Genomic DNA, 15,000 nt, shown 5'->3' with positions numbered 1-15,000 from the left:
AGGTGGGCGCAGTAACACACACGGGCGGGCAGGTGGGCGCAGTAACACACACGGGCGGGCAGGCGCAGTAACACACACGGGTGGGTGGGCGCAGTAACACACACGGGCGGGTGGGCGGGCAGATGGGCGCAGTAACACACACGGGCGGGCAGGCGGGCGCAGTAACACACACGGGCGGGCAGGCAGGCAGATGGGCGCAGTAACACACACGGGCGGGTGGGCGGGCAGATGGGCGCAGTAACACACACGGGCGGGTGGGCGGGCAGATGGGCGCAGTAACACACACGGGCGGGTGGGCGGGCAGATGGGCGCAGTAACACACACGGGCGGGTGGGCGGGCAGATGGGCGCAGTAACACACACGGGCGGGCCGACGGGCGCAGTAACACACACGGGCGGGCAGACGGGCGCAGTAACACACACGGGCGGGCAGGCAGGCGCAGTAACACACACGGGCGGGCAGGCAGGCGCAGTAACACACACGGGCGGGTGGGCGGGCAGGTGGGCGCAGTAACACACACGGGCGGGTGGGCGGGCAGATGGGCGCAGTAACACACGCGGGCGGGTGGGCGGGCAGATGGGCGCAGTAACACACACGGGCGGGTGGGCGGGCAGGCGTGCGCAGAATTTCCACATTCAAGTATTGCCACACGAGCAGAATTTCCTTATTCAGATATGACAAGAATCAGTTATCCAGTTTCTCTCTCAACTCAATGTACATTTCAACTTAAGGACTTTATTGCCTTTATTTATATATGTTAACATTGCCAAAGCAAGTGAAATAGATAATAAACAAAAGTGAAATAAACAATAAAAATTTACAGTAAACATTACACTCACAAAAGATCCAAAAGAATAAAGACATTACAAATGTCATATTATGTCTATATACAGTGTTGTAACGATGTACAACTGGTTAAAGTACAAAAGGGAAAATAAATTAACATAAATATGGGTTGTATTTACAATGGTGTTTGTTCTTCACTGGTTGACCTTTTCTTGTGGCAACAGGTCACACATCTTGCTGCTGTGATGGCACACTGTGGTATTTCACCCAGTAGATATGAGAGTTTATCAGAATTGGGTTTGTTTTCGAATTCTTTGTGGATCTGTGTAATCTGAGGGAAATAAGTCTCTCTGTCTCTCTCTCACACACACACATATACAGTGGGGAGAACAAGTATTTGATACACTGCCAATTTTGCAGGTTTTCCTACTTACAAAACATGTAGAGGTCTGTAATTTTTATCATAGGTACACTTCAACTGTGAGAGACGGAATCTTAAACAAAAATCCAGAAAATCACATTGTATGATTTTTAAGTAATTAATTTGCATTTTATTGCATGACATAAGTATTTGATCACCTACCAACCAGTAAGAATTCCGGCTCTCACAGACCTGTTAGTTTTTCTTTAAGAAGCCCTCCTGTTCTCCACTCATTACCTGTATTAACTGCACCTGTTTGAACTCGTTACCTGTAAAAAAGACACCTGTCCACACACTCAATCAAACAGACTCCAACCTCTCCACAATGGCCAAGACCAGAGAGCTGTGTAAGGACATCAGGGATAAAATTGTAGACCTGCACAAGGCTGGGATGGGCTACAGGACAATAGGCAAGCAGCTTGGTGAGAAGGCAACAACTGTTGGCGCAATTATTAGAAAATGGAAGAAGTTCAAGATGACGGTCAATCACCCTCGGTCTGGGGCTCCATGCAAGATCTCACCTCGTGGGGCATCAATGATCATGAGGAAGGTGAGGGATTAGCCCAGAACTACACGGCAGGACCTGGTCAATGACCTGAAGAGAGCTGGGACCACAGTCTCAAAGTAAACCATTAGTAACACACTACGCCGTCATGGATTAAAATCCTGCAGTGCACGCAAGGTCCCCCTGCTCAAGCCAGCGCATGTCCAGGCCCGTCTGAAAATTGCCAATGACCATCTGGATGATCCAGAGGAGGAATGGGAGAAGGTCATGTGGTCTGATGAGACAAAAATAGAGCTTTTTGGTCTAAACTCCACTCGCCGTGTTTGGAGGAAGAAGAAGGATGAATACAACCCCAAGAACACCATCCCAACCGTGAAGCCTGGACGTGGAAACATCATTCTTTGGGGATGCTTTTCTGCAAAGGGGACAGGACGACTGCACCGTATTGAGGGGAGGATGGATGGGGCCATGTATCGCGAGATCTTGGCCAACAACCTCCTTCCCTCAGTAAAAGCATTGAAGATGGGTCGTGGCTGGGTCTTCCAGCATGACAACAACCCGAAACACACAGCCAGGGCAACTAAGGAGTGGCTCCGTAAGAAGCATCTCAAGGTCCTGGAGTGGCCTAGCCAGTCTCCAGACCTGAACCCAATAGAAAATCTTTGGAGGGAGCTGAAAGTCCGTATTGCCCAGCGACAGCCCCGAAACCTGAAGGATCTGGAGAAGATCTGTATGGAGGAGTGGGCCAAAATCCCTGCTGCAGTGTGTGCAAACCTGGTCAAGAACTACAGGAAACGTATGATCTCTGTAATTGCAAACAAAGGCTTCTGTACCAAATATTAAGTTCTGCTTTTCGGATGTATCAAATACTTATGTCATGCAATAAAATGCAAATTAATTACTTAAAAATCATACAATGTGATTTTCTGGATTTTTGTTTAAGATTCCGCCTCTCACAGTTGAAGTGTACCTATGATAAAAATTACAGACCTCTACATGCTTTGTAAGTAGGAAAACCTGCAAAATTGGCAGTGTATCAAATACTTGTTCTCCCCACTGTATATAACTATCTGATTCCTCAGATAACTCACCTGTGCAGGGTTCTCCCACTTCTTGAGAAAGTCCTCTTTGGCTTTAACCAGGAACTCCTTCACTGTTGGACACACACACACACACACACACACACACACACACACACACACACACACACACACACACACACACACACACACACACACACACACACACACACACACACACACACACACACACGGTTATCAATTTGTCCTTGAGAGGAGCCTGTACACCTGTATGTGTGTGTGTGTGTGTTTGTCCAACAGTGTGTGACTCTCAGTGAGACCAAAACACACAACATATATTTCTACTATTTCTTTCTTTGTCTGTCTGTCTGTCTGTAGACTGTCTGTCTGTCTGTCTGTCTGTCTGTCTGTCTGTCTGTCTGTCTGTCTGTCTGTCTGTCTGTCTGTCTGTCTGTCTGTCTGTCTCTCTCTCTGGGAAACATATGTTAACATTGCCAAAGCAAGTAAAATAGATAATAAACAAAAATGAAATAAACCAAAAAATGTACTGTAAACATTACACACTCTGTCCCGCCCTCTTTCTCTCGCTTTCTCTCTCTCAGCTCCAGTGTGTGTGTGTGTGTGTGTGTCAGTAACAAGGTGACACCTGGACAACAGGACACAGTCTCATTAGTGACCTACTGCTACATCTAACTGTCACACACACACACACACACACACACACACACACACACACACACACACACACACACACACACACACACACACACACACACACACACACACACACACACACACACACACACACACACACACACACACACATACTGTACATAACTGACTTGTCCAGTTAAATAAAGGTTAAATAAAACATTTTAAAACACAGCGTGACATGTGTACCCTCCACTATACGGTATCCTCCATGTGTACCCTACTCTGCTATGCAGGAGTACGAAAACACAGAATAACTGGTTTGGAGAAATGAGCATGACAGCACATGGTCACATCTCACGGTTCATAGACAGACACACACAGTATCCTCCACTATACAGTATCCTACACTATACAGTATCCTACACTATACAGTATCCTCCACTATACAGTATCCTCCACTATACAGTATCCTACACTATGCAGTATCCTCACTATACAGTATCCTCCACTATACAGTATCCTCACCATACAGTATCCTCCACTATACAGTATCCTCCACTATACAGTATCCTCACCATACAGTATCCTCCACTATACAGTATCCTCCACTATACAGTATCCTCACTATACAGTATCCTCACTATACAGTATCCTCCACCATACAGTATCCTCACTATACAGTATCCTCCACTATACAGTATCCTCACTATACAGTATCCTCCACCATACAGTATCCTCACTATACAGTATCCTCCACTATACAGTATCCTCACTATACAGTATCCTCCACTATACATTATCCTCCACTATACAGTATCCTCACTATACAGTATCCTCCACTATACAGTATCCTCACTATACAGTATCCTACACTACACAGTATCCTCACTATACAGTATCCTCCACTATACAGTATCCTCCACTATACAGTATCCTCCACTATACAGTATCCTCCACCATACAGTATCCTCACTATACAGTATCCTCACCATACAGTATCCTCACTATACAGTATCCTCACTATACAGTATCCTCCACCATACAGTATCCTCACTATACAGTATCCTCCACTATACAGTATCCTCACTATACAGTATCCTCCACTATACATTATCCTCCACTATACAGTATCCTCACTATATACAGTATCCTCCACTATACAGTATCCTCACTATACAGTATCCTACACTACACAGTATCCTCACTATACAGTATCCTCCACTATACAGTATCCTCCACTATACAGTATCCTCCACTATACAGTATCATCCACTATACAGTATCCTCACCATACAGTATCCTCACTATACAGTATCCTCCACTATACAGTATCCTCACTCTACAGTATCCTCCACTATACAGTATCCTCACTATACAGTATCCTCCACTATACAGTATCCTCCACTATACAGTATCCTCACTATACAGTATCCTCACTATACAGTATCCTCACTATACAGTATCCTCCACTATACAGTATCCTCACTATACAGTATCCTCACTATACAGTATCCTCACTATACAGTATCCTACACTATGCAGTATCCCTCACTATACAGTATCCTCCACTATACAGTATCCTCCACTATACAGTATCCTCCACTATACAGTATCCTCCACTATACAGTATCCTCACTATACAGTATCCTCCACTATACAGTATCCTCACCATACAGTATCCTCCACTATACAGTATCCTCCACTATACAGTATCCTCACTATACAGTATCCTCCACTATACAGTATCCTCACTATACAGTATCCTCCACTATACACTATCCTCACTATACAGTATCCTCCACTATACAGTATCCTCCACTATACAGTATCCTCCACTATACACTATCCTCACTATACAGTATCCTCCACTATACACTATCCTCACTATACAGTATCCTCCACTATACAGTATCCTCACTATACAGTATCCTCACCATACAGTATCCTCCACTATACAGTATCCTCCACTCTACAGTATCCTCACTATACAGTATCCTCCACTATACAGTATCCTCCACTATACAGTATCCTCCACTATACAGTATCCTCACTATACAGTATCCTCCACTCTACAGTATCCTCACTATACAGTATCCTCCACTATACATTATCCTCACTATACAGTATCCTCCACTATACAGTATCCTCACTATACAGTATCCTCCACTCTACATTATCCTCCACTATACAGTATCCTCCACTATACAGTATCCTCCACTATACAGTATCCCCCACTATACAGTATCCTCCACTATACAGTATCCTCCACTATACACTATCCTCACTATACAGTATCCTCCACTATACAGTATCCTCACTATACAGTATCCTCCACTATACAGTATCCTCCACTATACAGTATCCTCCACTATACAGTATCCTCACTATACAGTATCCTCACTATACAGTATCCTCCACTATACACTATCCTCACTATACAGTATCCTCCACTATACAGTATCCTCACTATACAGTATCCTCCACTATACAGTATCCTCCACTATACAGTATCCTCACTATACAGTATCCTCACTATACAGTATCCTCCACTATACAGTATCCTCACTATACAGTATCCTCACTATACAGTATCCTCCACTATACAGTATCCTCCACTATACACTATCCTCACTCTACAGTATCCTCCACTATACAGTATCCTCCACTCTACAGTATCCTCACTATACAGTATCCTCCACTATACAGTATCCTCCACTATACAGTATCCTCCACTATACAGTATCCTCACTATACAGTATCCTCCACTCTACAGTATCCTCACTATACAGTATCCTCCACTATACAGTATCCTCCACTATACAGTATCCTCCACTATACAGTATCCTCACTATACAGTATCCTCCACTCTACAGTATCCTCCACTATACAGTATCCTCCACTATACAGTATCCTCCACTATACAGTATCCTCCACTATACAGTATCCTCACTATACAGTATCCTCCACTATACAGTATCCTCACTATACAGTATCCTCACTATACAGTATCCTCCACTATACAGTATCCTCCACTATACAGTATCCTCCACTATACACTATCCTCACTATACAGTATCCTCCACTATACAGTATCCTCCACTATACAGTATCCTCCACTATACAGTATCCTCACCATACAGTATCCTCCACTATACAGTATCCTCCACTATACAGTATCCTCACTATACAGTATCCTCCACTATACAGTATCCTCACCATACAGTATCCTCCACTATACAGTATCCTCCACTATACAGTATCCTCACTATACAGTATCCTCCACTATACAGTATCCTCACTATACAGTATCCTCCACTATACACTATCCTCACTATACAGTATCCTCCACTATACAGTATCCTCCACTATACAGTATCCTCCACTATACAGTATCCTCACTATACAGTATCCTCCACTATACAGTATCCTCACTATACAGTATCCTCACCATACAGTATCCTCCACTATACAGTATCCTCACCATACAGTATCCTCCACTATACAGTATCCTCCACTATACAGTATCCTCACTATACAGTATCCTCCACTATACAGTATCCTCCACTATACACTATCCTCACTATACAGTATCCTCCACTATACAGTATCCTCCACTATACAGTATCCTCACTATACAGTATCCTCCACTATACAGTATCCTCACCATACAGTATCCTCCACTATACAGTATCCTCCACTATACATTATCCTCCACTATACAGTATCCTCCACTATACAGTATCCTCCACTATACAGTATCCTCACTATACAGTATCCTCCACTATACAGTATCCTCCACTATACAGTATCCTCACTATACAGTATCCTCACTATACAGTATCCTCCACTATACAGTATCCTCCACTATACACTATCCTCACTATACAGTATCCTCCACTATACAGTATCCTCACTATACAGTATCCTCCACTATACACTATCCTCACTATACAGTATCCTCACTATACAGTATCCTCCACTATACAGTATCCTCACTATACAGTATCCTCCACTATACAGTATCCTCACTATACAGTATCCTCCACTATACAGTATCCTCACCATACAGTATCCTCCACTATACAGTATCCTCCACTATACAGTATCCTCACTATACAGTATCCTCACTATACAGTATCCTCACCATACAGTATCCTCCACTATACAGTATCCTCCACTATACAGTATCCTCACTATACAGTATCCTCCACTATACAGTATCCTCACCATACAGTATCCTCCACTATACAGTATCCTCACCATACAGTATCCTCACTATACAGTATCCTCCACTATACAGTATCCTCACCATACAGTATCCTCCACTATACAGTATCCTCCACTATACAGTATCCTCACTATACAGTATCCTCCACTATACAGTATCCTCACTATACAGTATCCTCCACTATACAGTATCCTCCACTATACAGTATCCTACACTATACAGTATCCTCACTATACAGTATCCTCCACGATACAGTATCCTACACTATGCAGTATCCCTCACTATACAGTATCCTCCACTATACAGTATCCTCCACTATACAGTATCCTCACTATACAGTATCCTCACTATACAGTATCCTCCACTATACAGTATCCTCCACTATACAGTATCCTCACTATACAGTATCCTCACTATACAGTATCCTCACTATACAGTTGGCTCAGGAAAGACTCATTATAAGCAACTATTATAAACTGTTATAACCTAACAATTATAAACTGTTCTAACCTAACTATTATAAACTGTTATAACCTAATTATTATAAACTGTTATAACCTAACTATTATAAACTGTCATAACCTAACTATTATAAACTGTTATAACCTAACTATTATAAACTGTTATAACCTAACTATTATAAACTGTTATAACCTGACTATTATAAACTAACTATTATAAACTGTTATAACCTAACTATTATAAACTAACTATTATAAACTGTTATAACCTAACTATTATAAACTGTTATAACCTAACTATTATAAACTGTTATAACTGAACTATTATAAACTGTTATAACCTAACTATTATAAACTGTTATAACCTAACTATTATAAACTGTCATAACCTAACTATTATAAACTGTTATAACCTAACTATTATAAACTGTCATAACCTAACTATTATAAACTGTCATAACCTAACTATTATAAACTGTTATAACCTAACTATTATAAACTGTTATAACCTAACTATTATAAACTGTTATAACTGAACTATTATAAACTGTTATAACCTAACTATTAGAAACTGTTATAACCTAACTATTATAAACTGTTATAACCTAACTATTATAAACTGTTATAACCTAACTAGTATAAACTGTTATAACCTAACTATTATAAACTGTTATAACTGAATTATAAACTGTTATAACCTAACTATTATAAACTGTTATAACCTAACTATTATAAACTGTTATAACCTAACTACCCATGTGGCTATAAAAACAAGAGTCTCACTGCTAGTCATTGATTGGGTAAAGCACCAATGTTTCAGCATCCCAGTGTGTCCTTCAGGGAGACAGGAAATGACTGGGAGCTTTAGAAAGGGTGTACTGCTCTCTCTTCCTGTCTACAGTCTGTTAGTCAGCACCTCTACTAACTGCCCCACCACCACCACCTGCCCTGCAGCTCTACAGCCTGCGCCCGGGCCTCCAACATGCCGCCTGGTAACGGTATCTAACAGCAACGTGGCCATTCTTACACCTGGCCTGCAAAAAGACACCCTGTCCTGCTGGTGCTGCTGGGTGATAACATACTGTACCTGTCTGGAACACTGGCCAACATCCAGCTCCAACACTGTTCCCTGAACGAATACATCAGGCCTACTTCTAGACATGTAGTAGCTTAAAGGCAGCGGGGGAATCAGGCATTTAAAAGGGGCAATCTGGGATTCAAACATCAGGCATATAAAAGGGGCAATCTGGGATTCAAACATCAGGCATATAAAAGGGGCAATCTGGGATTCAAACATCAGGCATATAAAAGGGGCAATCTGGGATTCAAACATCAGGCATATAAAAGGGGCAGTCTGGGATTCAAACATCAGGCATATAAAAGGGGCAGTCTGGGATTCAAACATTATGAACATTATGGCCTATAATCTCAGTTTCTACCTGTCACTTTATTTATCCATCAACCAGATATAAGCCTCGCGTGAGAAACTATGTGTCCACAATCAGACTCATAAATAATAACTCTGCTCACAAGATCATCTAGGTTCTAGAACTGTATTGTTCTAAAACTGTATTGTTCTAAAACTGTATTGTTCTAGAACTGTAATGCTCTAGAACTGTATTGTTCTAAATCTGTATTGTTCTAAATCTGTATTGTTCTAGAACTGTAATGCTCTAGAACTGTATTGTTCTAAATCTGTATTGTTCTAAATCTGTATTGTTCTAAATCTGTATTGTTCTAGAACTGTAATGCTCTAGAACTGTATTGTTCTAAATCTGTATTGTTCTAAAACTGTAATGTTCTAAAACTGTATTGTTCTAGAATGCTCAAATGTGGCTATATGGAAGTAAGCTATAGATGAATAGGCCCCTGTAGGCCTATAGATGAATAGGCATGTGTAGGCCTATAGATGAATAGGCCTGTGTAGGCCTATATTGCTCTCAGTATTTCCTGCTCTTTGGGTGTTTTAGTCTGGGTTTCTGGAAAGCTCTTTGTGACAACTACTGATATTAAAAGGACTTTATAAAATAAATGTGATGATTGATCGATGTTTTTGTATTACACCATTTTAAGTATGCATAGAATACTGGATATCCAGAGCAGCCTATTCCCTCAACACTTCAGGGGTGCCTGGTGTCCCCCCACAGAGACAGTTAGAGAGACGTGAACAGACAGGTAGATTGATCCTTCTGAGCGACACGGTAATGTTACCCACCACTCTCCATCTCGCTCCCCTTCTTGGCCGTGGGCACGTTGCCCATGATGGCAGGCCGTCAGCGGGCGATCCGAGCTCCACAACCCGCCCTGGACTCTCCAGGACCCGGTCCAAGCTGAGTCCAGCAGTCGGTCCGTTCGTTCTCCCAAAACCAGTCGGTCCGGACTGAAATAGCTTGACAGCTGCAGTCTAGACGGGCAGTGAGCTCACCTGTTCTCTACAGTATAGACCCGTTATAAAAATAATAAATGGTGTTATAGTCCGGAATGGAGACAGCGACGTCCGTGTCTCGTCTTTCTGTCTTGGGCTGTGGTATGGTGCTTGGCTGGAACCGCAGCGCTCCGGGCCGAGTCCAGCGCATCCAGCCCGACTCGGTCGGTTCGTCTGTCCCCGCCTGTCCCTCCGTGCAGCCCCCGCCGATCGAGGCCCCACGCCTCTCCCCAGCGCAAATATCCCGTTTTCGCACCGTGCAAGGTGGCCACTCTCCGAGCCGGATGCCTAGTCCCCTTTCCTTTCCCGAACCCGGCTCCGAGGATGTCGTTTTACCGAACCCGATGAGTTCGGGAAATCACCAGAATCGGTGTGAAGCAAGGCGAGTGACCGACTACAGCCGAAAGACGATCGAGGCCCATCCATAGAGCCCATTGGCTGAATCCAGCCCGACTGATAACGGAGTGAAGGACACTGATTGGCCACCTGTCAGTGTGTCAAACTAGTAAAGTGCTCAGATTGGATCATTACCGTCCGTCAACAAAACCAAGATTCCGACTCTTACGTGCAAAAACCCGTTGAGTGACGTCACTGATTATTTTCCTACTGGCAGATGTACACGCCCACATTCGCTCCTTTCGCGGGATTCTGATTGGCTCGGCTTGTGGGCGGAGCTAACGGAACGAGCCCTGTTTGGCGAAAGACCATTGGCCGACTGACGGAATGGCCTCGCGTTGCCCCCGCCCTCCCAACTAATCCGTGATTGGCCGAGTGACGTCAAGCAGACAGGGCTATTTTTAGGAATGTTGCTCAGAATGAATGTAACGCCGCCGCCGCGCTACGGCAGGACTTCCAAATTCAGTTTGTTTGTGTAACAAACGACGCACGAGGAAACGTACCCTGGCTCGGGATATATTTACAATAAAATGTAACTGATCAAATAAACTGGAACGATAAAGATATTTCAAACAGTTTCTTCCGATACAGTGATCATTCAATTTAATCTCTAGAGTTTTTCCATTATTTCTGTTCCATTGTAGTAACAGCATCAACGCTGACTCCACACGCTAATAACTCATGTCTTATAGTGAGGACCAATAGATTATTTTAAAGGATATCGGTGGTCCTACATATATTTGGGAATATAGGAAATATATGCAAGCGCATCCCTGTCAAGGACACAGTTGAACTTAAAACGGGGTCAACTTCAGAGGTTGCAAACAGATGGACGAGCATGCAGATGTCTCCTCTCGACTTCCTCAGCACTAAGGTCTCCTCTCCCCTTCCTCAGCACGAAGGTCTCCTCTCTCCTTCCTCAGCACTAAGGTCTCCTCTCTCCTTCCTCAGCACTAAGGTCTCCTCTCTCCTTCCTCAACACTAAGGTCTCCTCTCTCCTTCCTCAGCACTAAGGTCTCCTCTCCCCTTCCTCAGCACGAAGGTCTCCTCTCTCCTTCCTCAGCACGAAGGTCTCCTCTCTCCTTCCTCAGCACTAAGGTCTCCTCTCTCCTTCCTCAACACTAAGGTCTCCTCTCTCCTTCCTCAACACTAAGGTCTCCTCTCTCCTTCCTCAGCACTAAGGTCTCCTCTCGACTTCCTCAGCACTAAGGTCTCCTCTCGACTTCCTCAGCACTAAGGTCTCCTCTCCCCTTCCTCAGCACTAAGGTCTCCTCTCCCCTTCCTCAGCACTAAGGTCTCCTCTCGACTTCCTCAGCACTAAGGTCTCCTCTCTCCTTCCTCAGCACTAAGGTCTCCTCTCTCCTTCCTCAGCACTAAGGTCTCCTCTCTCCTTCCTCAGCACTAAGGTCTCCTCTCTCCTTCCTCAGCACTAAGGTCTCCTCTCTCCTTCCTCAGCACTAAGGTCTCCTCTCTCCTTCCTCAGCACTAAGGTCTCCTCTCTCCTTCCTCAGCACTAAGGTCTCCTCTCTCCTTCCTCAGCACTAAGGTCTCCTCTCTCCTTCCTCAGCACTAAGGTCTCCTCTCTCCTTCCTCAGCACTAAGGTCTCCTCTCTCCTTCCTCAGCACTAAGGTCTCCTCTCTCCTTCCTCAGCACTAAGGTCTCCTCTCTCCTTCCTCAGCACTAAGGTCTCCTCTCTCCTTCCTCAGCACTAAGGTCTCCTCTCCCCTTCCTCAGCACTAAGGTCTCCTCTCCCCTTTCCTCAGCACTAAGGTCTCATCTCTCCTTCCTCAGCACTAAGGTCTCCTCTCTCCTTCCTCAGCACTAAGGTCTCCTCTCTCCTTCCTCAGCACTAAGTTGAAGGTACTGGACAGTTATGAGAAGAACACAAAGTACTAATCTTAATATCTACCACAGTGATTTGATCCATCCTTTGTTCTAAGATCAGTGCAGAGGGAGAAGAGAGACAGGATCACTGAACACATTGGGATGGAGGAATGGAGGGGGTGCAGAGAGACAGGATCACTGAACACATTGGGATGGAGGAATGGAGGGGGTGCAGAGACAAGAGACAGGATCACTGAACACATTGGGATGTAGGAATGGAGGGGGTGCAGACAGACAAGAGACAGGATCACTGAACACATTGGGATGGAGGAATGGAGGGGGTGCAGACAGACAAGAGACAGGATCACATTGGGATGGAGGAATGGAGGGGGTGCAGAGGGACAAGAGACAGGATCACTGAACACATTGGGATGGAGGAATGGAGGGGGTGCAGACAGACAAGAGACAGGATCACATTGGGATGGAGGAATGGAGGGGTGCAGAGAGACAAGAGACAGGATCACTGAACACATTGGGATGGAGGAATGGAGGGGGTGCAGACAGACAAGAGACAGGATCACTGAACACATTGGGATGGAGGAATGGAGGGGGTGCAGAGGGACAAGAGACAGGATCACTGAACACATTGGGATGGAGGAATGGAGGGGGTGCAGAGGGACAAGAGACAGGATCACATTGGGATGGAGGAATGGAGGGGGTGCAGATGGAGAAGACAGGATCACTGAACATTGGGATGTAGGAATGGAGGGGGTGCAGAGGGACAAGAGACAGGATCACATTGGGATGGAGGAATGGAGGGGGTGCAGAGGGACAAGAGACAGGATCACATTGGGATGGAGGAATGGAGGGGGTGCAGAGGGACAAGAGACAGGATCACTGAACACATTGGGATGGAGGAATGGAGGGGGTGCAGAGGGACAAGAGACAGGATCACTGAACACATTGGGATGGAGGGGGTGCAGATGGACAAGAGACAGGATCACTGAACACATTGGGATGGAGGAATGGAGGGGGTGCAGAGGGACAAGAGACAGGATCACTGAACACATTGGGATGGAGGGGGTGCAGATGGACAAGAGACAGGATCACTGAACACATTGGGATGGAGGAATGGAGGGGGTGCAGACGGACAAGAGACAGGATCACTGAACATTGGGATGGAGGAATGGAGGGGGTGCAGAGGGAGAAGACAGGATCACTGAACATTGGGATGGAGGAATGGTTCATTCAAGAGGGATAAGAATGAGCAGAGCCCCCACCCCCCTCCGATGCAGTTGCTTAGCAACATGAGGCAAGTCTCATAGTGAAATGGTGGAGAAGCTCTTCCCCCTGCTGCATTTTATGAATGAAACACAGCGAGAGAGAAGCAGTCAGGCTCACAGCTTCTAGCAAGCCTCTCTTCTCCACCCCTCTCCACACTCCCCCCTACTCCCCCACTCACCTTCTCAGTGATGTAACCTCTCCAGTTGAAAACATAACACAGTATTTACAATACACACAGTATTTACAATACACTCACTACACACACCTTTTAAAAACAACACGTTTATTATTATTACTTTCATTGTCACAAATATTACAATGCAAAACAAAATACAAAAAAAAAACATGACATCTCTTAAGTGCTAATGAATCAAAGGTATATACAGTAAAATAACAACAGTCACATGACTGACAAACAAACCCCTCCCCCAACTACAACGCATGTTGCCTCCCAAATGGTACCCTATCCCCTACATAGTGCCCTACTTCTGACAACAGCCCTATGGGCCCCGGACAACTCTAGTCAAAAGTAGTGCACTATGTAGGGAACAGACTGACATTTGGGACACATAACCAGGTTTGGGATCAAGTCCTTTTGAATTCTATTCGTTAAGTAAAACAAATTCCAATTCTACATTATTCTTCATTGAAAAGCCTTGATGTGAATTGGAGTTAGAGTACTTCCTGAATGGAAATGGAATTGAGGCCTGAACAGTCCTGGAGTCGCCCTGTAGGGTGAGGCTCAACAGTCTCCCTCTAGAGGCCTACCTTCCTGGAAGTAATCCCAGATCGGGGATTGGTTGGACAGGACTTTTTGGATCAGGAGTCTGACATGGCACCTTGTTCTGTGATAGTGCACTACATTGGAGCAGAGGGCCCTGTTTAAAAAGGAGGTGCACTATGGAGGGAATAGTGTGCCAGTGGAGACAGAGAGAGGTGTTGCTGTGTGAAGGAGGGAGACCGTATACCCTACAG

At 44.6% G+C, this 15,000-nt stretch overlaps 2 protein-coding genes across 3 annotated transcripts in view; both read right to left on the bottom strand.

Moving 5' to 3' along the window:
• LOC120019042 (cAMP-dependent protein kinase catalytic subunit alpha-like) overlaps positions 1–10,993 on the bottom strand; it is a 30,205-nt gene extending 19,212 nt beyond the window's left edge. The window contains exons 1-2 of one of the 2 annotated variants that reach the window (XM_038962277.1): positions 10,311–10,993; positions 2,804–2,865 (exon numbers count right to left, since the gene is read on the bottom strand). In XM_038962277.1, coding sequence (XP_038818205.1) covers positions 2,804–2,865; positions 10,311–10,356 — 108 coding nt within the window. In that variant the 5' untranslated portion in view covers positions 10,357–10,993. The remainder of the gene's footprint in view (positions 1–2,803; positions 2,866–10,310) is intronic. The other variant, XM_038962269.1, reaches the window with a different exon arrangement.
• Positions 10,994–14,358: 3,365 nt separating this feature from the next.
• Positions 14,359–15,000, bottom strand: part of LOC120019149 (histone chaperone asf1b-B-like) — a 9,925-nt gene continuing 9,283 nt past the window's right edge. The window contains exon 4 of the mRNA XM_038962433.1: positions 14,359–15,000. This exon is cut by the window's right edge and continues 297 nt beyond it. The gene's annotated coding sequence lies outside the window, so the exon portion shown is untranslated.

This window comes from Salvelinus namaycush, chromosome 2 (assembly GCF_016432855.1).
Source record: "Salvelinus namaycush isolate Seneca chromosome 2, SaNama_1.0, whole genome shotgun sequence".
NCBI classification, from domain to species: domain Eukaryota; kingdom Metazoa; phylum Chordata; class Actinopteri; order Salmoniformes; family Salmonidae; genus Salvelinus; species Salvelinus namaycush.
The sequence above is the reverse complement of the archived record's forward strand: the minus strand, read 5'-3'. Positions and strand labels throughout refer to the sequence as shown.